Source organism: Equus quagga, chromosome 8 (genome assembly GCF_021613505.1).
Source record: "Equus quagga isolate Etosha38 chromosome 8, UCLA_HA_Equagga_1.0, whole genome shotgun sequence".
NCBI lineage: Eukaryota > Metazoa > Chordata > Mammalia > Perissodactyla > Equidae > Equus > Equus quagga.
This window is the reverse complement of record NC_060274.1, coordinates 28,578,591-28,605,894: the sequence shown is the minus strand read 5'-3', so window position 1 is coordinate 28,605,894 and position 27,304 is coordinate 28,578,591. Positions and strand designations below refer to the sequence as shown.

The window sequence follows — 27,304 nt, the reverse complement described above, 5'->3', positions numbered from 1 at the left end:
CCCTTGTATTTTAAAGGGTAATAATTACACATGTTTTCATTTTTACTAAGCAGACATATGTCTCCAGAATAATTTCACCTGAGATCATGATCATGAAATTATTTTTGTTACTCTAACATGAGACATGAATGAGAAATGAAGGAAGAAAGGCTGAAGAGCCTTAAAGTGGGTTTTGTTGTCCACAGTGAAATACCAATGATGCTCCAGAGGGAAGAGACTAAAGTGGGAAAGCATTCACCAAGAAGATAGAAGGGTGGCTTTCTGACAGATCCTCAGCATCATTAGTCTTCAGGATAGAAATGCAAATTAAAACCAAATAAGATACCACTACATACCTATTAGAACGGCTAAAGTTAAAAAACAGTAACAAAGCCTGAAAACACACTCTAAGGATGTGGAGCATCTGGAACTCTCATACAGAGGAATACAAAATGGCGCAGCCACTTTGGAAAGTAGTATCATAAGAACCAGCGAGCCCACTCCTAGGTGTTTACCCAAGTGAAATGAAAACCTATTTTCACACAAAAACCTACATGCAAAGGTTTTATCATCTTTATTCATAATCAACAAAAACAAGAAACAATGTGATTATGCCTCAGCTGGGGAATCGATAAACAAACTGTGGTACAGCCACACAATGGAATACTACTCAGCAAGTAAGAAGGAACCAAATACTGACACCCAAAACAACGTGGGTGAATATGAAACGCATTATGCTAAGTGGAAGAAGCCAGACTCAAAAGGCTACGTGATGTATGACTCCATTTCTATAGGAAAAGGCAAAACTGTAAAACAGAAAACAAATTTATGGTTGCCAAGTGGGGTTGACCTTACTGTGGCAGTTGTTACATAACTAAATACATTTGTCAAACTCACAAACTACAGACTAAAAATGGTAAATTTTACTATGTACAATTAAACCTTGAAAATGGGAGAAACAGTGAAAAAGCAGGGAGAGATAAAGAGAAGTTTTTGGATGGAAACAAATAGAGGTAAGTAAAAAAGAACTGACGACGAATAAGCAGCAGAAGGGAGGTGGGAAGGCGAGAGTGGAAGGGGTCAGGGAAGGCTTCAGAGAGGAAATGCTGTCCGTCTGCATTTTAGAGGATGAACGGGACTTTTCCAGGTGGGCAAGGATGAGGAAGGCACCACGAAGGCACAGACCCGTGGACTGGCAAAGTCTGTGTTGTGGATGTGGGAGGGCAGTGAGCAAAGACAACAGTGAAGTTGTCGGGGATAAAGGTGGGAAGGGACAGACTCTGAAAGGTCTTATCGGTTGTGCCAGGAGCTTAGAATTCATTTTACAGCCACATGAGAAGCCGCTAATGGATTAGGAAGGTTATGTGATATCATCAGCCTGGTTGTTTTAGAAAGAGAACCATGGTGACAGTGCGAAGGGTGGAATGCAGGAGAGGAGGGTGGGGAGAATGCTGGAGGCAAGGAGGGCACGTAAAGGCTACTACGATGCTCTGGGGCTGCACGGTCCAACATGGTCACTACTAGCCTAAATTAATTGACATGAAAGACAATTAAAAATGTAATTCCTTAGCCACACTAGCCTCATGTCAAGTGCTGGCTACATTACTGTACAGTGCAGAAGAGAACCGTGCCACCATCGCAGAAAGTTCTACTGTACAGCGCTAGTCCAGAACCTCAGCGAGGGCATTGGCAGTGCAGTAGGGAGGGCCTGAGGTAGCCGAGTTTTACATCTGGAAAGCATCTCGAGTATGAGCCTGCCTCAGTCTCTCAGGAGTGAAAACGCAGTTGTGTATAACTTCAGCTAGGATATGCACTTAGGTACCTGGAGGCCTGCTTTAAAGCTTGGGGTCATGTACACTGATTGGAGCTGAGATCTAAGCCTGCCAGCCTTCTCTTAGCCACTTAGCATCAGGGAGCCTCAAGAGCAGTGGCTAACTTGATGGTACAGCCTGGATGTTTGTGTCCTCCCCAAATTCTTAGGTTGAAACCTCATCCCCAGTGTGAAGATATTTAGAGGTGGGGCCTTGGGAAGGAATTAGGTCATGAAGGTGGAGTTCTCACGAATGGGATTAGCGTTCTTATAAAAGGGACCCTGGAGAGCTCCTTTGCCCCTTCCACCACGTGAGGGCACAGTGAGAAGATGGCCACTATGAACCAGGAAGCTGGTTCTCACCAAACACCGAATCTGCCGGCACCTTGATCTTGGACTTCCCAGCCTCCTGAACTGTGAGAAATAAATTTCTGTTGTTTACAAGCCACCAGTCAATGGTATTCTGTTATAGAACCCTGAACGAATTAAGACACTTGGCAACCAGGTTTTACTGGATTTTAATTTCCTCAAGTGCCTACAGGAAGGTGAGCTGCTTTTCATCTCATTCATCTAGCAATTCTAGAAAGTATTCGAATAGAGATTTCTAAGTCGGAATATTTTTCTACCTCATGTTATCTCAACTGCTCTGTGCCAGAAAACCATGGGGCAAAACCTTTTAAACTGTGTGCTTCCTGGAAGACCCTCCTCCCGTGGTGAATCCATAAATACACATTTTTATGATGAACAGCCTCTGAACAGAAGCTTTTGGGCACCTCACCCTTGAAACCAGATGGGTTCATCAGGTGCGCAACATCTGGGCATGTTTCTAGAGCAAACCTGTGCCTGGCTTAGAGAAATAAGATCTGGACGAGATCTGACTGGAAAATGAGAATGCCAATAGCAGGCTCCACTGGCGAGTTAATTTACTTGGGCTCCGTATACACTTTAGGAATGCCTAGTGATCAGCCCTCAGAAAAGGAGAACGGACTCATCTCCAGAAACGATTCCAACCAAACACTGGCCATAGTTTGCTTGGGAACAAACCCAGCTTAAATTGCAAAACTATTGGTGGTCAAATGAACAGGTAAAAAGAGCTCTTACCAGGATTTGGTGTGGCAGGAAGGAGTTTGGGTGGAGGTGCTCCCTGAGTCTTTGGTGGAAGCTGGGGCTCGAAAAGAAACTCTAATTATTCCAGTCCAAATGGGAAAAATATCCCCTTGTAACACTCTTTCAGCATAGCTGGAAAATGGGGATAAATAACAGTGCTGTGTTCACTTAACAACACGCTTTTTAAAATGGTTGTAGATGTGGAATCAGCTTTTCTTATGTGGTTGATTGTTGGGAAAAAAGAAGAAAAGCAAAATCACAGAGAATTTAATCCAACTTGAGGTCCTGAATAGATTACAAAGAAAAACGGTCTTCTGCAAAAGTGACCTGCAGGCTTGGAATTTCTTTGAACCCCATGGGAGAGCGATGGGCATTTTCCACCGGTAGAGGGTGATTCTGTACTGGACCCTGGGCTCTCTTTGCAGTGGCAATCTCCCTGTACTTTCTGGTGAATGACAAGAAGCTGCAGGACATAAACCCAGTGGAAGCAGCCACTGATCACCCATGTACGAGCTTTTAAGACAATGCAGTAGCTGAAGGTGAGAAGACACCACATATCCACCTTCTGCTGCTGCCTGGAGTGTCTTTGAACACAATAATAAACACTCTCTTGAAAAACGATTCTCTAGGGCGGCAAACTTGTGATTGATGAGCTGCATTCAAACAACAAGAAAAACGGTCTAGAATTTTTAAGAAATGCACGGCGGGCGCTCGCAGATGTTTTGATAGGTTGCATTGCTCCTCTTCTTGAAAAGAAATAAGAATGATGACGCTTCTCTGCAGACTTATTCTTACAATTTAAGGACTTTTAAGTTTGTTAGTGCTAAGAGAGCGAAATGTTTCCACTCATCTTCCCGTTTTAGTTGATAGATGCTTCAAATGTTCAAATATTACAGCACTCAGAATTTGATGCAAAAATCTTCCTTTTGTTTGCTTGTCTGCTTACTGGTAGGACCCAGGTAGCCAGGTTTTAATTTGGGAACAAAAATAGTCACGTTCAGGAATGAAAAACTGGAATTTAATCAATGGACCCTATTCATCCTACTTTTAGCTGGGTATGATCCTATAAAGAACTTATGTGATGCGGAAGTTGTCCGCTTGGCATTGAAATGGCTTGCCTTGTTAAGGAGGACTGTGAAATGAATAAATAATTTGAAGGAATACGTTTTCTAACGAGCTTGGGATGACATCCAAACTTCCTGGGTAGGACGCTATAATTATCGCCAAGGTGGTGCTCTTGCAGATGCCTGGCCATTCCAGGCAGAGTCAGTGCCGGGAGAAGGTGAATCAGAGAGAACACCAGCCCAGCAGCCTGGCCCTTCAGAGGACAAGAGCTTTATAAGCTAGATGCTGCCAACTAGTGGGGCTGCGGGAGGCACAGAGATGGCTCCCCCATGCCTGATTTCCTAGAGGGCTCTCTCACCTGAGTTGCCCTGAGCTGGTGACTGAATCATTTACTCAGGCTGAGAACAGCTGATGGGAAATCTATATTCTGGGACATCACTTGAGTTCCACTTTATTACAGTGCAATTTCTCATGCTGGGCGAGGACCGGCGTGCACACAAATCCTTCCCCTAACTGATCCTCTGTTGCTTTGTCTATTCTCAGAGGCACGTCTTGCTGCCTTGGGGGGATGGAACAGCTAGGTTTGGGGGCAGGGAAAGCTAGAGCAGAGCACATTCACGCTTTTACTTTGATCAAAGTGCTTGGTCACTGTATGAGAATCCAGTCCTACCCCACTACCATGAATTACATGACAAATCCTTGAAAAGGACACTATCTGAAACTGTGAGGGATTCAAAGAAATACCACCGTTTCTTGCTTTTAAGAACCTTAAAAGTTATTGAGGGGAAGCAAAATATAAACACATGAAAAGTAAAAAGACAATAATAGATAGTAATAACAGACACCATAATAGAAGTCACGGAACAGTAAACAAGGGGTTTACAGGCAAGAATTCCCTATAAGAATTAGAGAAAACACTTGAGGAAGAAGGGTGAGGGGTCAGGCAAAGTCTTGTTCAGAGATGAGGAGATTTTTGAGGTGCTTGTGAGAGATGTGTACTGTTTGGGTAGTAGTCTCTACTTTATAGGGTTACCGTGAAAATTACATGCCATGTAAGATTCTTAGCACGGTGCCCAGGAGAAAGTTTGGTAGAAGTTATTATTGGATAAGAGGAGGGCTTCCAAATGGCGGCAGGCAAAACGTGGGAGCTGGGAAAAGAAAGCAAAAGTTGTCTTTTGGGGGTAACTAACCCAGTTACGATGGAGTGAAACCACGAGGAGCTGATGGGAAAAGGTTGCTGTGTCTACATTACCTGGGTCTAGGATGGAAGAGAGGTGTGTTTGAACGTTGCCCCGTAGATATTTGTTTCAGGGGTGTTATGATCAGGAAGCATTTGAGGAAGACTGGATTGCACTTCAAAAGTGCCTTTCTTGATGCATTTTGCATCATTGGCGACTGCACCCTGCTCCTACCTTGGCACCCCCACTACCTCGAGAAGCAGACAGTAAATCCCACTAAGAGATGTGGAAAGATTGATTCGATTTAAAACGTGTGCACATCAACACAGACCATGAACACAATCTTATCTTTTATATAGATGTAGATTTTCCAAAACAGTATGAAGACATTTGCTTATTTTATGGTTTCATACGTTATATTTAGAAGCCAGATGTTGGGGGGAAACTTGCATTTTATATAGTGTCCCGCCCGCTTGCCTTTCTTCTGTTATAAAAGCACTCACATTAACGGTGTGGGCGATGTCATTCATCTCCTGAGTGAGCTGTTCTCAGCATAAAGCTCAGAGCAAAAGCGCTGCGTCATTGAAGGGTCCACAGCAGAGATTCGTTTAAGGGTAGAGGGAACACGACGCCTTACAAAGCTGGTGAAGAACTCTGAAAGGAAACTTGCTTTTGTAACCCCTGAGAAATAGAGGAATGGGACTCACTTTCTAATTCCCGTGTTCAATTGCATGGGTACGACCTGAGTCACTTTCCAGCAGTAACTTTTGGGGATGGAGCACCGATAAGCCAACGTTTACAATGATTTAGAGAAGGCCAAGGTCCCAGCGTCAGCACCAGTTGCACCAATTATCTGTGTCTTTAAGGTGATGTGTGAACAAATCGCAGTAAGGAGGCTTGAAAAAAACCCACTGCCACAAACCAAAGCAATACCATGTAAGAGGAGGCGCTCACTGGTGGCTGACATTTGGAGGGTTCACTTTGCAACCAGGGGTCATTAAGAGGAGAGGGCCAGGTGTGCCAAGACAGCCATGCCTCCCGAGGAGGGGAGGGTGAGGTCTGGGGGTAGGGCTCCCTGGGGAGTTGCCCTTTGCCTCCAGCAGCCTCATTCCTTTCCTCTCACTGTGTTATAAAAATGTGATCCCTTTCCAAGTGTGCTGTGAAGTGAAAAAGAGCCGGGGAACACCGCCGTAAATTGCCTTGAAAGGGGAGCTGGTTTAGTGTATTTAAGGGCTTGTTTCAGATCATTTCTTGACAGAGGTTGAGAGGAACAGAGGAGCTAAAAGTGTTAGGAGCCACTTTCAAAACATAAGCAAAAGTGAAAGTTATGAAGGTTTAAAATGATAGCTTAAGCCCATGAAAAATATGATCCAGGCCTCAAATTTACCCAAGCCTTTTCACACAGACAACACTAACCCACTACCTCATTTTCCATGCTAATTCACGGCCTCACGTAATTTAGAGCTGGAAGAGGCTGTGATGGCATCTTCCCTTAGATTGTAGAAGAGGAAGGGGCACAGGAAGACCCTTGACTCGCTCAAGGGACACAGTGGTTAGTGCATAAGCTGGAGGGAGCTTGGGCTTGTTGCCCGATGCCCTTTCATTTAGTGTAAATCTCCTTGTATTCGCCAAGACTACAGAAACCATGGCTTTGGTTTTAATTTGTACCTCCCCGTGGTTCAAATGACTGCTCGTGGCTTCACGGTTATGGGGGTAAGTATTGATGGGAACACTTGTTCAGTTTTGTTTCATCCTTTTCTGAGAACTATGCTTAAAATTGTCATAAAAGATCTGCTAGCCAAGCTTTCGAATCTCGAGAATCACTGTTAAACTTGAGCCTATGGACAACATCAAGGACTTTGAGAAAGTCACCAGGGTATTTTACCAAAGATAACAAACTCCGTCCTAGGACATCGAATTGCAGTGGACCTTAGGGAAAGGTCAGCAATGACCAAGTCTGTACTCCAACCTATGCCAGAGAAAGGACATATGTGGACAAAGAGATTTTCAGCACTAGTACAGAGCTGAAAGACTGTTAAGAAGCCAGCAGCATGCTGATCGGTGATGAGCTGCATCATTTTCTTTTCTTCTCTCTCTTTTGGCTCCTCTGTAGGCTAAGAGTGACTTGAAGGGTGTGCAGAATTCTGATGTACAAGGTAAGGCCAATGGCCAATGGTCGAGGGGGGTATGGGAGTAGTGGCTCCTGGCTCACTGATCCTCTTCCTTAGATGGGGACTCTGGCCTGCTCAGGGGGTTCCCTGAGGGCCCCAGCCCTCACCATCTGCCCAGATGGCTTGCAGGGGCGCCTGCCCATCACCCAGCACTGTGGAAAGGTAAGAGCCCCCATCCAACACGCGCATCAGGACTCACGGCGGACTCTTCCTCTAGTCTTCCGTCTCCATCCAGTTATCTTGCTCCCCTCCTCACCCACCCCAACATCGGGTCACTTCACACTCACCCTCCTCCAGAAAGGCCCCCCGATTCTGTAGCTTCTGAGGCCCATCCCTACAGAGAGCCGACTCAGTGCTGTTGGGACAATACAAATGAAGGAAGGAAGGGTTGCGTGCTGGTTCCCCCACTGTTGGCTGCTTAGATGGCTGCTATGGCTGCTGTCCTGAACATGTTCCACCTTCCAGCTTATCATGGGCCTGCATCTACGTTTACAAATTCCCTCAACAGCCTGCCACCTCCACCACTGATGTCCAAGCTGCCCAGGTACGTCTACCCCATACATTCCAACATAAGCTTCCTCACAAACTGTAGAAACACAGGAGACTAAAGGTCACTTTGATTTCATTACTTGTGCCAAAGCCCTTCTTGGGGACCTCTGGAGCAGAAGCAGGTTTGGGGGTAACGAGCAGGAAGGGCAGGTTACAGGTCTGCAGGAAAACCCGGAAGTCGAGAATCAGACTTCAAGCTGGAGTGACCCAAAGACCCAACCTCACAACCCCACCGCACATGGTCACTGGGACATTTCTACAGAGCAAGCAGTGGATCCACCCTGAGTCTCCTTTATCCTGTGTACACAGACACAGCTACTCAATGGCAGCAAATGCCTCGAACTTCCCAAAGATACCAAAGTTTCCAGTTTTGGAGAAGCTTCTAACATTATTTCCAACTTTCTGTGTTTATTGATAAGATGGCAATGAACATCTTTGTATATAAATCTTTGTTCGAATCTTTTTAAGGATTTTAGATGCAATTGCCTGTGACAGTTCACTCTTATCCTAGGCTCCGGTCTGGAAAGCACTTTGTCTTCCCTTAGGTCCAATTTTACGGTCTGAAAAAAATACTTAATATTTTGGATAATGGGACAAAAATGCTCAGGAATCTTGCCTTTCTCACTTCAAGAAGGATATTCCTGCACCTCCGATAGAAGGTTTCTAGGAATCTTGTTTCCTCCTAAGCAATAGTTGGCCTCGTCAGTCACTGGCTTTGGGAGGAAGCAGTATCCTCTTTAGTTATACCATTGACATAAAATTTTTTTTTCTTTATTTTTGGGAGAAACAATATTTTGAAAAAAATACGTGAGGTTTTGGTAAAGAGCTCTAGTGAATGCCAGGCAATAATAGGCCAGGAAACTCACCCTCCAAGTTTTCAATTGGTTGAACATCTGGCATTCCTGGCAAGGCTGCTGCCTGGGCTGGGGAAGCTGTGGAAGGTTGTTCTCTCTCTATCTGCAGCGTGGAGAGGTTGACATTTGGGCTTTCCACCTCTCCCCTCTTTTCTGATATATTCAATTAGAGACATAATGTTTGCAGGGAGATTCTAAAAGACACAGCCCCGAGTCTGAATTTTGGTGTTTTCCATGACTTTTCTAGTTTATTGGCTGGTGAGTGCCGAGGAGACGTCCAGCCTGAAGCCTCAGGGAAAGCACACTCAGCTGGACTGGTGTGGCGGCCACTGCTCTAGGCCCCATCGCTGACCAGGCTGCAGGGGGTGGGTGGTGGGAAGATGGGGCTCCTAGAAGGTCAGCATGTGGGAAGGGGGAGCTGGCCATCAGAGATGCTCATTTGCCACCCAGATTTAGCTGCTCTGGGCGACTGGGGGGCTCTGACGAATGGCTGACTGAACTGATAGCCAGCGTGAACTCTGCACTTTCTGAGAAGAGGGAGCTGATGGAATTCCTTGTGGGGATGGAGGTCGAGACAGCAACAAGGACACATATAATGCTTACCCTGAGCCAGTACTGTTTTAATTTGTTTAACTCTCATAACAACTCAACCACATAGGTATTAAAAGTATCTTCCCTTTACAACCAAAGAAACTGAAGCCAAAAGGGGTCATGTCACTCCTCAAGATCACACAGCTGGTAAATGATGCAGCCAGGTTTGAAATCCAGGCAGTGTGCTTGCTGCACCTGGACTGTGGACCACACGGCAGCCTGGCCTAAAGGTGATGGTGCCCCTGCCAGAGACGCCACAGCTCTCTGTCTGCCACGAGAAGGCTTCAGCAGCCACGAGAAACCCAAGAATGTGTTCAAGATCGTGGGGCTCATGTAACACATGAAGAGGAAATGACACAAGCCCCAGGAACGACTGCGACTCTGGAGCACCTGAGATATCTCCTCGTCTCACAGAGCCCAAGATCCCTTGCTATTCTGACGATGGTGATCTGGCACAAGGATGGCCCTTCATCATTCACGAGGCACTTAGCATTTCTCTTCAAAACTAGAGCTCATAGTTATTACAGAGGTTAAGCATGAAACAGCATCAGGTCTGGAAAACTTTTAGATGTATGCTGCAAATTATGTACTATAAACGCTATGTGCCATTGGTGGGAGAGCTGCTCTTCCCACAGAACATGGGGGCAACCTGCGTTTCAAACTCCTAAACTGAAAAGAAATGAATATGTGAGAAAAGAAACCAGGAAACATGAACTCTAGAATATATTTCCATTCTCTAGGGTGATGTAAAATACAGTAGTCCCTTTTATCCTTGGGTGATACTTTTTAAGACCCTCAGTGGATGCCTGAAACCACAGATAGTTCCGAACCCCATATATACCATGTTTTTTCCTAGACTAAGCACTTATCATGCACTGAGGCTGTAACTTTTGCAGTTTGAGGTGCGACAGCAAAACTAACACAGATTTCTTTTTTCTTCTTCACAATTTCATGGATGGAAGATTCATTCTTACCGTAGATCTTAGCAACCTCAGCATATGACTTTTTTTCTTTCCTTATTGAGAACTTTCACCTTTTCACCTAAAGGAAGCACTTTACGGCTTCTCTCTGGCGTATCTAAAATGCCAGCGTCACTACACTTGGACTTTGGGGCCATTATTCAGGAAAATAAGGGTGACTTGAACACAAGCACCGTGATACCATGACAGTGGATCTGATAACTGAGGAGGTTGCTAAGTGACTAAAGGGCGGGCAGGTAGCACATCCTTGGTGGATACGTTGGACAGAGGGGTAATTCACGTTCTGGGCTGGTCAGCAAGAGATTTCATCATGTCAATCAGAATGGTGCACAATTTAAAACTTACGAAGTGTCTATTTCAGGAATTTTCCATTTAACATTTGTGTGACCATGGAAAAGAAACCACAGATAAGGGGGAACCACGGTAATACCATTTGGAAAATGGTAAAATTACTCTTCTGAAGTCAGTCTAATGTCTCTTGGTAGGAAGAAAGATTCATATGTTAATTGTAAGCATTTGTACCTGCTGTTTTCCAAATATACCTATACATGGATGTTATTTGCAAAAAATAGGAAAAGCATTTGTGGTTTTCTTATGTAGGAAGTGCAGGCGCGTGCACCCATGTGTGTATACACACACACACACGCTCTCCTATACATTTAGCAATAATGCTGTCACACTTCAAATAAAGCTGAGACCCTAAATACACCCTTAACACTTTCATTGTGGTAGTATACCTGTCATTTTTATTCCAGTCCTTTAGGTATCCTGCCCCAATAAACAATCTGAATGACTGGAATAGCTACAAAAACTGTCTACGAACATTCTCTCCGCGTGTAAATTATTGGAAGGCTGTTTATATAATTCATGAAAATCTTCAGTCTTGTGTCCTTTAATCTTGGTGAATCCATCGTACTGACAGAATCCTGCTTTTACTTCATGCTTAAAGATTGGATTTATTTCTTCAGCTTATCATGAAGAAAAATCGTACTTTCAGATGTATGTAATTTAGCTTCTGCACATATTCACCAAGGTCTAACGCTTCCATAGTTTTCATTCTGGAATCTGTCAAAGGTAAGGCTAAGTAGGGCAATTCTCTCCATTGGTCGTGTTTTGATAACATTAAGTTTATCATAAACTTCTTATTCATTCTCAATCATTTGATTTCTTTCTCTTTTTTGCTTGAGGAAGATTAGCCCTGAGCTAGCATCTGTTGCCAGTCTTCCTCTTTTTTTGCTTGAGGAAGATTAGCCCTGAGCTAACATCTGTGCCAGTCTTCCTCTATTTTGTATGTGGGAAACCACCACAGCATGGCTGATGAGTGGTATAGGTCCGTGCCTTGGATCTGAACCTGCAAATCTGGGCCACCGAAGCGGAGTGCATGGAACTTAACCATTACACCACAGGGCCGGCCCCAATCATTTGATCTCTTGAGTAATGTTTGACATTCCCCTCCTGTGTGCTGGAAACAACCATAATTTATAAGAATTTTAGGACCACAACATGAGTCGATTATTTTTTCTCTTAATGCTCTCTATTCTGGTGTTTCTATCTACAACCATTTGGGCTAAATCACTTCAACATGAAAAATGAAAAGTTTTCTATTGTCTCTTCTGTCTCACTGCTTGCTGGCTGCTGAGTGACTTCTGGAATAGTGTTGCTGAAAGGAAAACCAATAAAGAAGCCTGAGAATCTACAAAGAGGACCAATTGGAAGAGAAACACGACCTCTGAGATCACCTGTTGTACAGACTCAGAGAACTTAGATTTGGAGGAAGGTGGAAGTGGAAGTCATCTGCTTCTCCCCCGACCCACCATGACTACCCTAGTGGAAGGCATGGGATCTCTGCACCCACACGGCTGTTCTAATGGCCTCCCCTGCCTCGTGCTTTCATTCTAGCCCTCTTCTTGCTGATTTCGTTTCCTACAAGCAGCTGGACTCATCTTTTAAAGACGGAAGTCAGATTTCCATCCACTGCTTAAAACCCTCTAACGGTTTCCACGGACTTAGACCACCATCCACACTTCTTCCCAACAGCCTGTGACGCCCTGTGTGCCCAGCTCGAGCCCAGTCCTACGTCTTGGTCTCACACTGCTCTCCCTCGCTCACTACGCCACAGCCATATGGGGCTTCTGTATATTTCCCGAATGCTCAGCTCCCTCCTGTCTTAAGGCTTCTGCCTGGACTGCTTTTCCCCAGACCCTTTGCATGTCTGGCTTCATTCTATTGAACAGGAGTGACCCTCCCCTCACATCAACACTCCCACATCACTCTGTTTTTCCCTCTTCCCAGTTTAAAGTGAATGAAGAGCTTTTATGGGAGTTATGGGGTTGGGGGGCATTCGTTGTAGCCTTGCATTTTTCCGGAGCCAAAGGTCAACAACCTTTGGCCAACCAGTGTTAAGGATGCCTTATTCATGCCATAGCCTGCAACTTTGAGGCTCCACAGTACGTCTACAATAGTCCTCTGATCTGCTTGCCCAGTATCCCCACCACCAGAACAAATGAAAACAAGACGTCTTATTCAAAGGCAGGTGGAGCAGCCACTTACTGATAGTGGATCCAGACTCAGGCCTGTTCAGGGAGCTGATGATGACAAAGCCGAAGCCTTCGTTCTCTTTGCGGTGAATGACCACATCGCTGGTCTGCAGGCTGTGGGAGGCGAAACCTTCAGGGGGAGAGGCGTTGCTACTGGGGGCGGCGTGGTTGCTGTTGGCATAGGTTGCGTAGTCACTCCGTGGAGAGCTGTGGTGGGTTGACACGGAGCCTGGACTCCTCCCGTCCTCTGGGCAGGGCTCCCCTGGAATATACATCATACAAGGCACTCGGTTATCTAACAAGGGTCTTGAGGAGTGCCTCCTGTGTACCGGGCACTGTTCTAGACCCTGGCCTCGTTACAAGGCTGATTGACTGGCGTCCATTCCCCCCAGATGTGCAGAGCATTTGAAGTCCTACAAACCTTGCTACGGAGCCCCCCACATCTTGGCCCCATTCTACCCCTCACAGCAAACACAGGCAAAACCTCTCATCAGCTTCCTCTGTGCTGCTGCTCGTTTATATCTTCCTCTTGTTAAGACTGTAAACCCCAGGACAATGCCTAGTATTAGATATTGAGCTTCTTAGTTGCATAGTAATCATGGATGGAAGAAGATCACGAAACAAGTGGACAGAATCTTAAACTGTACTGCGTGTAAGTATTACTTAAACAACTTGTAAAAAAGTATGCATCTTCAGGGGCCACCCATGGAAAGTTGTCTCAGTAGGTCTAAGGAAGATTGGGCACAGGAATCTGGACGAGGTTTCAGGCTGCACTTTGAGAAATGTTGTTGTAGAGGTATTGTAAGTGGGGCTAAGAGCCAGGGCACGTCCACGTAAAGTGACCTATCATGATTTCACTGAAGAGCCATGGTTTTATTTAATTTTGTGATATTCTGTTATCCCACAAGTGTTAATTTACTTCTTGTAGGTGGGACACACACTTCTTAAAGTAGTCTGCTCACTCTGAGATTCAGTCTAGCAAGGATATCAGGCTAAGGAAGGATGGATTTTGAATCGCTAAGGGAGGTGACGGCAGCCTTGCTCATTTACATTCTGTATTATTACCAAATGTACTCTATTATCAACCAGACAACCAGACTAATAGTTCCAGGAGAAAGCAAGTGTGTTTACAGGGAGAAATGATAGAAAGTTGGCAGCCAAGAGAAGCTGGTTTTTAAAATGAAAGTTGATCTGTCAACCAGAAAGAATTTTGCGATTTTAATTTAATCCTCAGGTTTTGGTATTCTGATTCAAGGAACTGACGTGGGCACCGAGAATACTGAAATTCGAAATAGGGCTGTTTCATCCCCATCTTGCAATTTGAAGAGTGTACTCAAAAGATGTTTATGGAACAGAGAAATAATAAGATGGAAAATAATCACAATTAATGATTCCCTTTCGTGTGTCTAGATATGGTCTCCTATTTAGAGCTCTGGAAGAAGTCTCATGTGGCAAGTTAAAAATAATTAGCAAAAGTTCCAACGAGGGCTCTTAACTTTATAAACTGCAATTCCATTCTGCAATGAAAAATCATTTCATTCCAAAAATCTTTTCATTTCAAAGATCAGGAAGAAAGAACACGGACTACAAGAGATGTTTTGTTATACTGAGACCTAAAGAAAACGGAGCTGCATTTACTCACATACACAGATTCAAGGATGGCCTTACAAAAATGTATTCATTCCTTGTTTGTAATTACAGAATGAATAAGACCCAGGCTGCTGCTTGTTATCATTTGAGAAATTTGAAGTTTTCTTTCAGATTCAATTAATCAACTTTTACTAAAAGAAAACAAATGGAGGCTTTTCACCTGTAAGAAATGTACTCAGGTCATAAAAGAATCAGACGTCAACGTCAAAGCCTTTCCTTCTTTTCAACCAGAACGTAAGACAGCCCGTAAAATACACCCGCCCTGCCGGAGAATATCATCCACAGACAAGCCGTTATTGTCTTGGTGACGTACACGTCCTTGTGTAAGTCGGAAATAAAATGATTAGAGATAGGAGGAAGAAAAACAAACAATTACGCTGCAACATTAAATTGAAAATCTCTCGGAGTTATTGGACCAAATCACTAACTAAATGTCATAGGCAGTGACAAGAGAGATCTCATTTTCTGGCTGTCATACTTTAGGGGGTTGAGAGCTGTGGTTGTCAGTAAAGCGGCAACAAAGAAAAATTATCTGTCTTTCCGGTAAATGGCTGGGAGTGGCTGTGCTCCAGGTTCTGGAGGGAGAAAGAAAATCGTGGACTAAGTCACCGAGAGTGGTCCCTGGGTCAGTGAGAGAGTCAAATACATTAGCAGATACTTTTCTGCTGCGTTTGGACTTCTCTTTCAACCTCCAGAACAAAGTTCTTCATCGTTGACAACATGAGCACATCTAAAGTCAGGGAGTTAGGATGACTTCCGGTGACAGACTTTGAGGGGTAGAATGGACTCCACATCGTTTTCCTCCTCGGCTGGCTCTAGGTCCAGAGAGACTATCTGCTGTCTACAACCCCTCCTGGTGCAGGGTGCAAACAGTGTTGTTTTAGAAAAATAGGGTAAAATGTTATAAAGTGACTAAATACCAAGTGTAATTTTTTTTTTAATTCACTAACTTCCAGCATCCCTGACTCACCCTTCTGGCTCCCATGCAAATGGATGTGCAGAATTCAGTCACTTTGTATCTACTCACGTCAAATAATTAATTTTTAGGGTAAGATACTGGAAATGATCCCTGTGCTGCCTGGGAGAGGGTCTCCATTTGGGAAGGCAGGAGTCATCGATAATGCCTTCCAGGTGAGATGGTTTCACTTAGAACAGTCAACTATTGGCCAGGGGCTGCTCCTGGCCTGCAGACCCATTTATTATTCCTGCCCAGTATGGACCTATACTTTGTTTAATAATTATTGAAATTAATTGCCAATGTTTTTAAACAGGGAGACGTTATAGAAATGTGGATTTCCAGTTTCTCTTGAAATATTTGCTAATAATCAGCCAGCGCTGGCCAATGGCTGCTCCCTTGACTGGGTAGTATGTGGGTTGCAAGTCACCACAGTCCCAACCTCTCCTCAGCGCTCTTGCAAATTCCCAGTTTGCTCATTTACCCATAGAGTGAGGAGTACGAAAAAGCGCTTGATCAACAGAGCCCTGTTTTCCTTCTAGATCATATACTGGGTATCAGGACTCGCGGGTTCTGGAACCCAACAGAACTCGCCTGCTTCCAGAGTGTGCCTGGGCCACCTCTCAGGACTGTCCCCCAGAAGGAGGACAGCACTGCAGATGGGCATGGCTGAGACATGGGGGTACGCGTGTGGACAGAGCCTGACATGCCTGATGGAGCAGGGCAGCCCAAGGCTGAGGCCCTGCTGAGGTTAGGGGCTGGCCTGCCTACAGACATGTCAGCTTGTGCACTCCTGGTTTATACTCATCAAGACAGATGACTTATTTAAATAGGTGACATGCTTGTAGACTTTCAGTGTAATAATTAAAGCCACTCTTCCACTGTCCTTGGGAAATAAACCCTCAACATTGGCGCCCTCGATAAGACATCTCTCAAAACTAGTTTAAGGAGCAAGATTTGCGCTAAAATAATCTGGTAAATAAAGCTGGGTGCGTTACTGGACCTTTTTTTCCTTTACTCCACAATTTCTCATTTTTGAGGATCAGTTTACCGCTGCCTAATTGAAAATTCTGCCTTTCTATCTTTCGTGTGTACACTTTTTAATATTTTAATACCTGGAGCAGGTGTTTGTGTTATTCTCATTTTTGCCCAATGTAACTCATCAGTCTGTATCTCTCCTAATGGATTTATTTTTTTCTTGAGCCTCAACTAGGAAGCCAGTGCCCAGTGTCTTCCGAGACGTGGCACGGCATTTGTATGAGCCGAGGCAAGCACAAGGCTGAAGGGGGTAATCTCTCTAACCTCCCTTCTTCCCAGCTTTTGCTCCATATTATTTCTCCTTGTGCAAGAAGGTGGCAATACCATCCTTCTTCTTGCTCATCTGTCTCTTCACAAGCTGATTGTTTGCTTCCTTTCAGCTTTGAACTATCTTATCACAAGCCAGGCTTGCACCTCCCACTGCCTTGCTTAGGAAAGGATGATAATAATGAAAGCAACAACCCTGCAGAAGGCATCTTCACTGTCACATCCATTAGTAGCTGTCCCTTCTCCCTGCTGGAGAAATGGCAGCTATGGAGAAAGGCTGTCTTTCTATGTCTTTTTAAAAATTTGTTCTATCCTATTTCTAGGGATTTACTTTATTACCAAAGTATCCTTTGCTGAACTTAATCATTTTCAATACTGAGAAAGCTTTCAAGGAAGAGTGGGCTGAATTAACTTGGAAGCTCTCCTAGTGTGAATGAGAAGTCTGCAGCAGAACATTTTCAAAAATTAAATGCGCTTAAAAGCCCAACTGAGTAAAAGTTGGTCAGAACTGCAGCACAGAGCATCTTCACAGAAGTCACAAGATCCACAAATTGCAAGGATACGTTTTTGCAGCATTTGGCACACACTCCAATAGCTCGGGTTGATTAGAACAAAATTTAATTTGCAATAATCGGCCGGTGGCAAGGGGAGCATGAAATTATGTTGGTGCATTGGTTTTGCACTTTGCAACATATTTCTTTATAAATTAGGTATCTTTCTAATTTATCTTTGGGTTTCAGAGCATATAGCACAACAAACTTTTTTATTAAAAATCACTCTGCAGGGAGAGAGACAGTTAAATGTTCACCAAGCACCAAGCGAACGCTGTCTTCCTCCTGGCATCTCGCCCAAGGAGAAGGCATAATTCAAGGTGTTTTACTTCTTGGGTCAAGTGATGTGCCATGAATTGCTGAAGACGAATGAAACCTTTTAGCAAAACCTAAAAAATGATACAAGATATATAGCAGTCTCTACTGGTGAGGGCTGACAATTCTTCTGACTTGCCCTTTTAAGTGATTGCCCTTGCTCAAAGTCTAGTTTCCAGAAGACTCAAACAAAAAAGGATTTTCTGTTTGACTAATAGACCTTATCCTCTGTAGTCACCCACAGCCTCTGATTAGCTGGTGGCCCTTTTTTTGATTCAAATGAGTTATAGAAATAGCACATACGTTAGGGAGCAACATTTGCTAAAGGTTGGTCTAACATCTTTGAATTCACGGGGAGTGGGGATGGTGGTAGAATGGGGAGAGGCACTGAAAGTGGCATAAAAATTAAGCCCTGGCCGGGGAGATAAGGGTCTTTGCATTGTCACTGACTCCCTGCAGACTTCTGGGCAAGCTACCAAACCTCTGGGCCTCAGTTTCCTCATCTGTAACATGGCAAAGCTGGAGTCACTAAGGTCCCTCCCAACTCGAGCATTGATCGTTCTGTAGGAGGAGCAGTGAGGGCCTGAGCAGAGAGGCCAGCAGGCTGCTGGGCGTCCCTGTGATTCACAGGGTAAGGAGCAGGCAGTATGGGACTATATTCTCAATGCTACTGAGGGCTCAGATTATAAAGAATGATGCGATGCTTGTAACAGACATATTCCCTAAAGTTATAAATCTCTTTCGGGGGGTTGAGATGGTGAAGAGAGAGAAATTGAGTCATATTATGACCATGAGGGCTGACTCCTATAAGTACGTCTTTGGTGGGTTCTTTTACGAAGCTGGGAAAATGGCTGTAAAGGGAATAATTACTTCTAATTTATGTATTTCATAAGTCAGGAGTTATATGAGTTTTGTTTTCTCAGAATGATGTACAGCTGTATTTTTCCAAATCAGGGCAATAGTTTTATTGTTACCTTTTATCAGGCCCTACAATAAAAGCTAATTTTCCATCCTAGTTGCCTTACTACGGTATCAAAATTCTGCAGTTCTTGGTTTTAAACACGATGAGGAACATTTTCAAGAGCCATGTTTTCCACTACTATAATGTTTTTCTGATAACTAGCATCTACCCAAGAGCAAAAAGCAGACATATCTTACATTAGCCCCAGGCCTTGCTAGAAATTTTTAATGACTACACTGAAAATGTAGGCTCAAAGCCTGCCTGGAATTGGACCAGTGAGGCGAAAATCTGCACTTTCAAAGTCAGAGTTCCATTTGGAATATCGATGTTGGGTTTTCTCCCTCATGTAATACAGGAACCGATTTAAAATTTTGTGTCAAGTGTCCTTACCATGTCTCAGAAAAGCATCTCACCACCTCAACCCCAAATCTCACAGCCGCTCGAGTGACATACCTCCACATAGCACCTTTCTTCTCACAGTGAGGTTGACCTGCCCGTTCCGGGCCGCGTGGTGCATAAGGTCGATGACATAGCGGTGGGTCTTGCCAGCAACTGGGATCCCGTCCACGTAGACGAGCTCATCTCCTGGGTGTAGGCGGCCGTCTCTGTCGGCGGAGCCCATGGCAATGACGGCTCCAATCAGAATCTGGAGAAGCAATGAGAAGGAAAGGAGGTAAATTTATGTTTCAGACGTTTTTCTTTATATATCTGTGTGTACTTTGGTGGACGATTTCATTCCCACATTCTCTCCCTTGCCCCAAACTTGAGCATGTACTTGAAAAATGAGAAATGAGAGGCTGATGGCATGGCCTTCCAACTTGTCCAGGTTGCTAACTCTTTCTAGAGAAGTAAATCTTTTGAACTCGCTGCTGATGGCCATGAAGTTTGGGGGACACTTGCTACTGGCTCGTAAGTTATCTCCCTTAGGGAAAATTCTAACACCAAATAATCTGATACTATTGGCCACCATGCATGAGCTCTGAGTTGAAACAAGTCGAGGCTTGAATCCTGGCTCTGCTTCTTATTTCTGTGGCCTTGGGCAAAGCTTCTTAGCCTCTGGGAGTAGGTTTTCTCACCTGTAAAATGGGGAAATAAAGTAAAAGGACTACTTTATGGAGTTGTTGGGATGATTGAATGACATGATGCATGTGAGGTGTTTAATTTTGCTTGTGGCTCATAGCGAGTGCTCAAAAATGCCAGGCGAAGCTGGCTGCTGTACAGTATTAAACACTGCTCCAGGTTCAAAGTTTTTTTTTTTTTTTTTTTTTGCTTTGCTTTGAAAGACTGGAGGTAAGGAGAAAGCAAAACAAAGCAAAGTAAAACTCGGACTTGACTTTTCCGGCCAGTTGACTTAAAAAATCTCAGTCAAACCTCCAGATGGTTGCCCTGTTCCTTTGACTACTTCCTTCGAGCCCAGCCCTGGCACAGAGGACGCTCCCGGTCCTGCCTGTCTCTTGAAACGCTACGGATGCTTAGGTGGCCACCAGACTGGAAAACAAGGAGGTACACACCTGGGAAATGCGTGTCTTGTAATTCCCCAAACCAGGAACGGTCATGAAAGGCCTAACATAAGGTTCCCCACTTCCCATTAGAAACACTCAAATTAGATTCCATTAGCAAGGCTTTTTTTTCTTTTTCAGAGGAAAGACAATGGTACAAAATATTTTAGTTTTGCTTTTTAACCTACAAACAATTTTTCCGACTCCTGGTCAACAGACACCTCTAGTCTTTTGCCAGTGGCTGAGTCGCACAGCATCTGAAGGTGGTGGCTACCATTAGTCTGATAGTATTACAGAGGCTACGTGCTAGATTTTATTTTAAGTCTTTATAAAATGATCCCCTGCTCACAGATTGATTTCTTCCAGGCACAACAATTTCTTCCAAACTCCAGATCTGTGGATTCCAGCTAATCAGCAGGGCTGCTCCGTCGTGACCTGTGGGCTTACATGTCTTCTAAGTTTGGTGGCAGAACGACTGTTTCCTACTGGGTCACACTGCTTGGTGCGGCCTGTCAGCATGGCGGCCAGATCTGAATGCCCAGGACTTCTCAAGTGTAAGCAAAATTATAGTCTGAAGAGTTATCTTTTTCCCTGAGGACTTCATAGCCTTGGTCCATGCATAGCTCTCATTATCCCACCACCACAGCTGCTTTTCTCCTATTTCTGGGAGGTGGGGTGGGGTGGGGAGTAGATTTGTCTCCACTTCGAATACTAGTGCTCTGAGGAGTGATTCCTCATTGCTGGCACGGGAAAGGCCTCACATTTCCCGCCTTGGGTTGGCTGTACAGCATGGCTCCTTCCTGCGACCCTCTGAGCCTGCTGCTATAGTCCAGCAGTCGGCATGCTTCAGACATTCTCCATTTTCCCTTACTGTCATGCCAACCTGAATTTATGAGTTTCCTTCTGAAGATGTTCCAATCCATTCTTCAAAAAACTCAACCCGCCAAGGGGCCCTTCAAAGATTTGGTAAGTGCTTTGTGGAAAAGCCAGTCAAATGTTTATGTTTCTCCACTGCCCCATGAAAAGCTTTGTTTAGCTGGGTGAGCCCAAAGGAAATGCTTCAACCTTTAGATTTCCTGTATGCTTTAGTGGGACGGTTTATAGCTGGCTATCGAAAAAGATGGCTGGTGAACTTCTTGGCTGCTTAGTTATCAGATTTAAGCTATAGTTCTGATTCTAACTGATGAAAGTGAACCAAAAACTAGGCTACAACTGAGTGAACCACAACTGCAACTGGGCCCTCTACAAAAATCGTACAAACAAAATGTCACACTGGAAAATTCCTGTTCCTCTCTTGCTATAGGACAACAGCAAAGATATACAAATACTCTCGAAGTTATCTTCTGTGCAACCAGTTTAGTTAGTACCATCCGTGAAGGAAAATCCCAGTAAAACGTCTGATTTCTGCTGGACTGCTGTGATGTGAGGTCCTCTCCTTACTAACTCATTTATCCAGCAAATATTCCTGGAGACCAGGAACACTCCAGGATGCTAGGAACTCATCAGTGAATAATAAAAAATCTCTGCTCTATAGAGTCTCCATTCTATTGGTCAGCCAACAATAAATGTGTAAATTATGTTGGTTGCTAGCAAGTATGTACTATGGAAAAAATAGAGCAAGGTGGAGTAACGGGTGGGTGTCAGTCATGTGGCCGAGGTGGTGTCAGGGCTGGCGAGAGTGACCTCATGGAGAAGTTGACATTTGATCAAAGAGTGAGGTTCACTGGACACATGTTTTTTTAAACCTGAAGGTTTAATCTTCAAACTTTAGTTTGTTCTATCAACTCACATATTATTTCTAAATAAACAGTATTTTCAGTATAATACTTCAATATAATTTATTATATAGTGTTATGTAATGATTATGTGTATATATATTTTTATATAAATACAGTATATAATCCATCTCTACCTTGTTTCCAAAAAGAGGTTGCCATAGCTATTCAACAGGCTCGAACGGAACTGAGCGTGGTACACTGGGGCGGGCATTAGAGCTGTTGGTCCGCTAGCGATGTCTATTCGGTCCTTTTGCTCCATCCACAGGAGCTGCTGCCTTTGCTGGGAAGAGGCTGACCACACCCACTGTCACTGTTGCTGCTCTCAAGCTGCTGTTGCTCCCTTAGCCTTTGGCCATTATGCATTCTATTTCACTGCTCACACAGAGCTAGCTCTACGTGTCTCTCTATTCAGGAAAAAATCCACAACTTTTTTCCCCTTAATTCGAATATGCTTTGTACACTCAACACATCCTATTACTTTATCTCCTGTCTGCCACCATAACCGCAGGGACCAGCTAATCTCTGATTCCTTGTTGCACTGGAACTCATACGGCTTCCCAACGTATACACATTCTCAGGTGCACTTAAGTTCTTGGGAACCTGCCTCAGGATATCTCATCATTTAAGTCAGTAGTTCTCAAACTTTAGGGTGCACATGAATTGCCCAGTGAGCTCATTAGAACAGAGCTCTGGACCTGCCCCTGAGTACCCGATTCTGCAGCCCTGGGGTGGAGCCTGAGATTCTGCATGTTTACCGAGCTCCCAGGAGACGTTGGATGCTTCTGGTCTCTAGATCTATCACCCTTTGAGTAGCAAGGTTCCCAGTATTCCCACTTGATCCAAAGGTCACAGGGTCTGTGGTCTTTCTGGTCATGTTCCAAGTCTGCTGGCCGGAGCTCCCTGCCCCATCGCGGGGGTCACTTTCCAGTTCCACTGAGGCCTCTGCCCTGAGTGCATGGTCTGGGCTCCCTGTCCCCATCAGACTGCATTTTCCTACCAGTCTTGCCAACCTTTGGGTAGTCTGGCCAGCGAGCCTTCCCAGCCATCAGTGGCCTTGCCTCACTCATCACCTCCCTCTGACCTCAATGGATCCTTCAGCCTCTGCGGACCTTTCATTCGGCTCATCAGTTTTCTTATTGCCCTCAGAATTCTTCATCCTGCCTCTCTTGCTTTGGCCCTGAAGGGAGAGCTTTGTGGCAAAACAGAGGGAGAAATATTGCCCTCCCACCCTATGAACAACTGACCCATGGCCTTATTTTTCTCATTGCCTTCTCTAAAAAGCAAAAGAATCTAAACAACTCCACAGCTCCACTTCATCTTACAGGCTGTGAGAGCACGGGGCACAACAGAGGACATGAAGTGAAATAACAGCAATTCACATTCAAGTAGCTGATATCATAGTAAGCGAGGGGGAAAAACTAACACAAAAAAGAAAACAAAGGGCCGGCCCAGTGGTGTAGTGGTTAGGTTCATGCCTTCTGCTTCAGCAGCCTGGGGTTCACAGGTTCGGATCCTGGGCATGGACCTACACACTGCTCATGAAGCCATGCTGTGGCAGGCATCCCACATATAAAATAGAGGAAGATGGGCACAGATGTTAGCTCAGGGCCAATCTTCCTCACCAAAAAAATAAAATAGAATAATATAAAATAAAACAAAAAGAAACAAAACCAAAACCACTTCTGAAGCCTTTTTAACTCCTTTAATGCTCCCCTGTGCTACCTAATGTTAGTCCAACCCCAGGAATCTGATCTGCAGTAACTACAGCCCGGAGCCACTTGACAATGCAGCAAGCTGATTTCAGACTCCTGCCTTCTGAAACTTGCCCTGGACTCCCGTGCCAAGGAGTATGTCTGTCACTACCTCTCTCTCTTAGAACAATTCTTCTCTGCACAGGTCTTTCCCCACTGCATTGTTTTCAAATCTTTCCATCTTGATGCCTTTCCATGTCTTTTCAGCTCACAGCTGGATATCCCATTTTAGTTCCTTTCTGGCAATTTTTCATTTCTTTCTATTTCTATTGTTATTTGACTGTGAAAAGTATTTCCTCTTGTAGGAAAAATGTCTGTATGCTTTGTTTGAGCGGGAGGCCTGCTGTTCATCATTTCAAAAAGCAGTGTTGTCGTGTTTCATGTGCACCCCGAGAGGTCAATACCATTTCGTATAGATAGAGGCAGAAACCCGTCTGGTACTCTACGAGACCTCCTGTGGTTGGGGACCACGTCACCTCACGCGCTTCTCCCTTTGCAGCACATGAGCAATTAAGTGAGGCTAGTGCATTTTGTCTGTACGTTATCTCTGGACTCACAACAGAGGAAAACAGGAAGGACAGGCTGATGGGAGATCTTTAAAGCAGAGTCTCTCTTCCTGACATAGACTTCCTGAGGTAGAACATTCTGGTCTTCAAGACTCACTATTTTCTGGCTTTGCTTGCTTCCGGGAGATTTAGGCATCTGCTTTATGGCTTGAATGTCAAAACAGTAACTTGCAGCATGAGTGTGTCTTAAATCATTCAAACGAAGGCATGAACCAGAATAAATTTAAATAAACACAATGAGATAACCCCAGCAATCCACATAATCTGAGGAGACTTATCATAAATCCTTGATGCCTGCCCACTGGAGGGGAGAAAGGAGTCAGGAATGCAAAGCCAACATTCAGAAAGGCTGGGAAGCCAGGAATCTGGGTCCCATCCAGGCAGAAAGCTGTCCTGAGGCTGCGTGGTGACCGTGGCGGCATTCACACACTCGAGCTTCCTCTTGAGCAACACGTGTTCCATGTGGGTCACATTCTATCGCTTCTGTGCCAGGCAGGGTTCATCCCGACCTCTCCCTTCTTGTGCCATCTGAGACTGTGCTGTCCCTGTGACTCTGTCATGCAACCCCTTCTACCTCTGGGGAAGGGGAAACCGGGGAAGATGATATTTCCCAAGTAGGGGGCTGGTTAATCCCCAAAGCAGACAAAGCATGAGCCTAGGGAGAGTCCAACAAAGTAAGAACTTTATATTTCAGAGATGGCGTTGAAGTAAACATCACAGGAAGAATTGAAACTTTGCTGTTTTCACTCACATTTATTTTATAGTTTAATCTTTTGTTCGTGTTTGTATAGCGAAGGGACCTGATAATATTTTCAGGGCTTAGGGCCTATACAAACCATGATCTGGCCCTGGTTGGAGGTTCCTTTTGCATAAAATATTTATCATTCCCATTTCTTTCAATCTAATCCCCTGGGATGGGAGCCTCAGAGATGGTAGACAAAATAAGTAACACAGGCGTTAGGGAGCTTGCGGGGCTGTGGCCATGCTCAGCCCAAAAGGGACCACTGCTTAGCTCCAGCCAGCGGTCATCGTGGAGAAAGGCAGGCTCGATGTTGCTGCTTGTATTTTTCAAGAGAAGATAGAAATCTTAACTTTTAAAAATGTGAAATTAGTTGGTGTGCAGGAATTTAAACATATTGGAGGAGCTAACAAAACATGTCGTAGGGCTGCCGGGACCCCATCGCTGCTTCTAGGATGGGGCCATTTCACCTCTGCAGAGCCTGTAGGATGTAGAGGCCTCAACATATGTAAACCCCAAGTCATTACTTGTTCTCAGAAGCTCAGGTGACAGTTTTGTTTTGATAAAGAGGATTTTATCCGTTTAGCAAATATTTATTGTGCCAGGCTCTATGCTAGGCTTGGAAGATATACACACCATCAGAACACGGTCCTTGCCTTCAAGGAGCTCACAGACTGGTCAGGGAAAAGAAGCATGTCAGTCAGTGCATTCTGGGACAAACAGGGACCTCATCTTTCTGCAGGAGATCACTTAAGTTGCTAAGTTTGGGGCATTATGTTAGTGTGCGTGCAGTGGGTTCTATATGAATTTACCCTTAAATGCCCTACAAAAGTCTCAGTGCCCAGTATCCCACAAAATGCTATAAAGATCATCTTAAAGTGCTATTTTATTTTAGACATGGTTTTGTTTTGTCTCCTTCATTTGGTGTCTTTGAAGCATATGGCTGTGTAATAAAGAGTCTGGCCTCAGCCCAAAGAGAGTCTGGCCTTTCCTGAAAGGTGACCTCCAGACCCTTGGAACAGGATTGTCTTTGTTGTCCATGGTGAGCCCCTTGGACCATACCTGAGCATTTATGCCAGTGAAGAGACTCATGGTGGGCACTTGATAGTTCATGCTAAGGAGATGACGCAGGGTGGAGCCAGCCACACCAACAGTCTTAGGGTGGGGGCTGACCATGCCAGAATGACGCAGCAAGTAATTAGAGGGTTGGGCCTTTGAGCCACGTGGTATTAGCCTGACCTCTGGGAAGGAAAGGGGGCTGGAGATTGAGTTCAACCACTTGGGCAATGATTCCATCAATCATGCCCGCATGATGAAACCCCAATAAAAACTGTGGACACCACAACTTGGATGAGCATCCCTGGTTGCCAAAGCTCTGTGCATCATGGGTAATACATCTCTGAGGACAATGGAAGCTTTACATTTAGAACCCTTCTAGCCTTTGTCCCATGTGCCTCTTCTTTCGGCTGGTTCTAATTTGTACCCTTTCACTTTCACTATAATAAAACTGTAATCATGAGCAGAGCACTTCCTGAGTTCTATGAGTTGTTCTAGTGAATTATCGAACCCGAGGGAGTCTGTGGGGACCCCCAGATTTGCATCTGGTGTCTGAAGCGAGGGCAGTCTTACAGAGATTCTTCCCTCAGACTTGGCAGTTTGGAGGACTCAGACCTTCACCTGGAGTTTGTCTAACTCTGGGTAACGGCACACTTTTCATTTACGGGGCACTAAAGGAGAATAAAAAGGGAAAGACGAGGTCCCAGCTTAGAAAGAGTTTAAAATTCCACCAATCAAGATAACTAGACAAACGTATGAACATTTTAGAGAGCAATCCTGAAGGAGGCTAAGTCAGATAAACACCCTGAAGAGGCCAGGAGGTTAAATATTTACATGTGTGAAGGGGCCTGATACTATTTTTGATTCTCTCTACACAAAGCAAGATGAGTTATAGAGATGAGTGAGGCTAGAGAGCTGACTAGGTGACTGAGGATCCCTGGAAAACTCAGAATCAGGGGACAGAGAGAGGGGAACAACTCTATGACGGGGAGCAAAAATGCCACTGAGGTTTTTCTTCCCCCTCTGACATCAGAGCTTTAATTTAAGTCTGAAGTTACTGGAGCCCTGTATTTCACCTCAGCACTCTTTCCTCCCACAGCACTAGTGGGAAAATCCAGACAGTTCTCCTTGGCAAATCGCTTTCACATCTTCTCTGGCTGCTGGGGACGTAGTGACATTCTGATTGAACTTTGCTTAATTTTGTCCCCAGGAATTAGGAAATAAGTTGTTTTTTTCCCGGAGTGCCCTCATCCTTGGAGTCCAAGCTCAGCCTCTTGGAGTTTTCTGTAGTAAGAGACCCCTTTATTCATCCAGTCCAACTTATCTTGTAGGGTAGAGGATGCTTCTCATTGACCTC

At 44.6% G+C, this 27,304-nt stretch overlaps 1 protein-coding gene across 2 annotated transcripts in view; it reads right to left on the bottom strand.

Annotated features, from left to right (window-relative positions):
• Nucleotides 1-27,304, bottom strand: part of MAGI2 (membrane associated guanylate kinase, WW and PDZ domain containing 2) — a 1,189,042-nt gene that overhangs the window by 65,530 nt on the left and 1,096,208 nt on the right. For both annotated transcript variants that reach the window (XM_046668813.1, XM_046668814.1), the window contains exons 14-15: nucleotides 19,012-19,204; nucleotides 12,835-13,083 (exon numbers count right to left, since the gene is read on the bottom strand). In XM_046668813.1, the coding sequence (XP_046524769.1) occupies nucleotides 12,835-13,083; nucleotides 19,012-19,204 (442 nt within the window). The remainder of the gene's footprint in view (nucleotides 1-12,834; nucleotides 13,084-19,011; nucleotides 19,205-27,304) is intronic.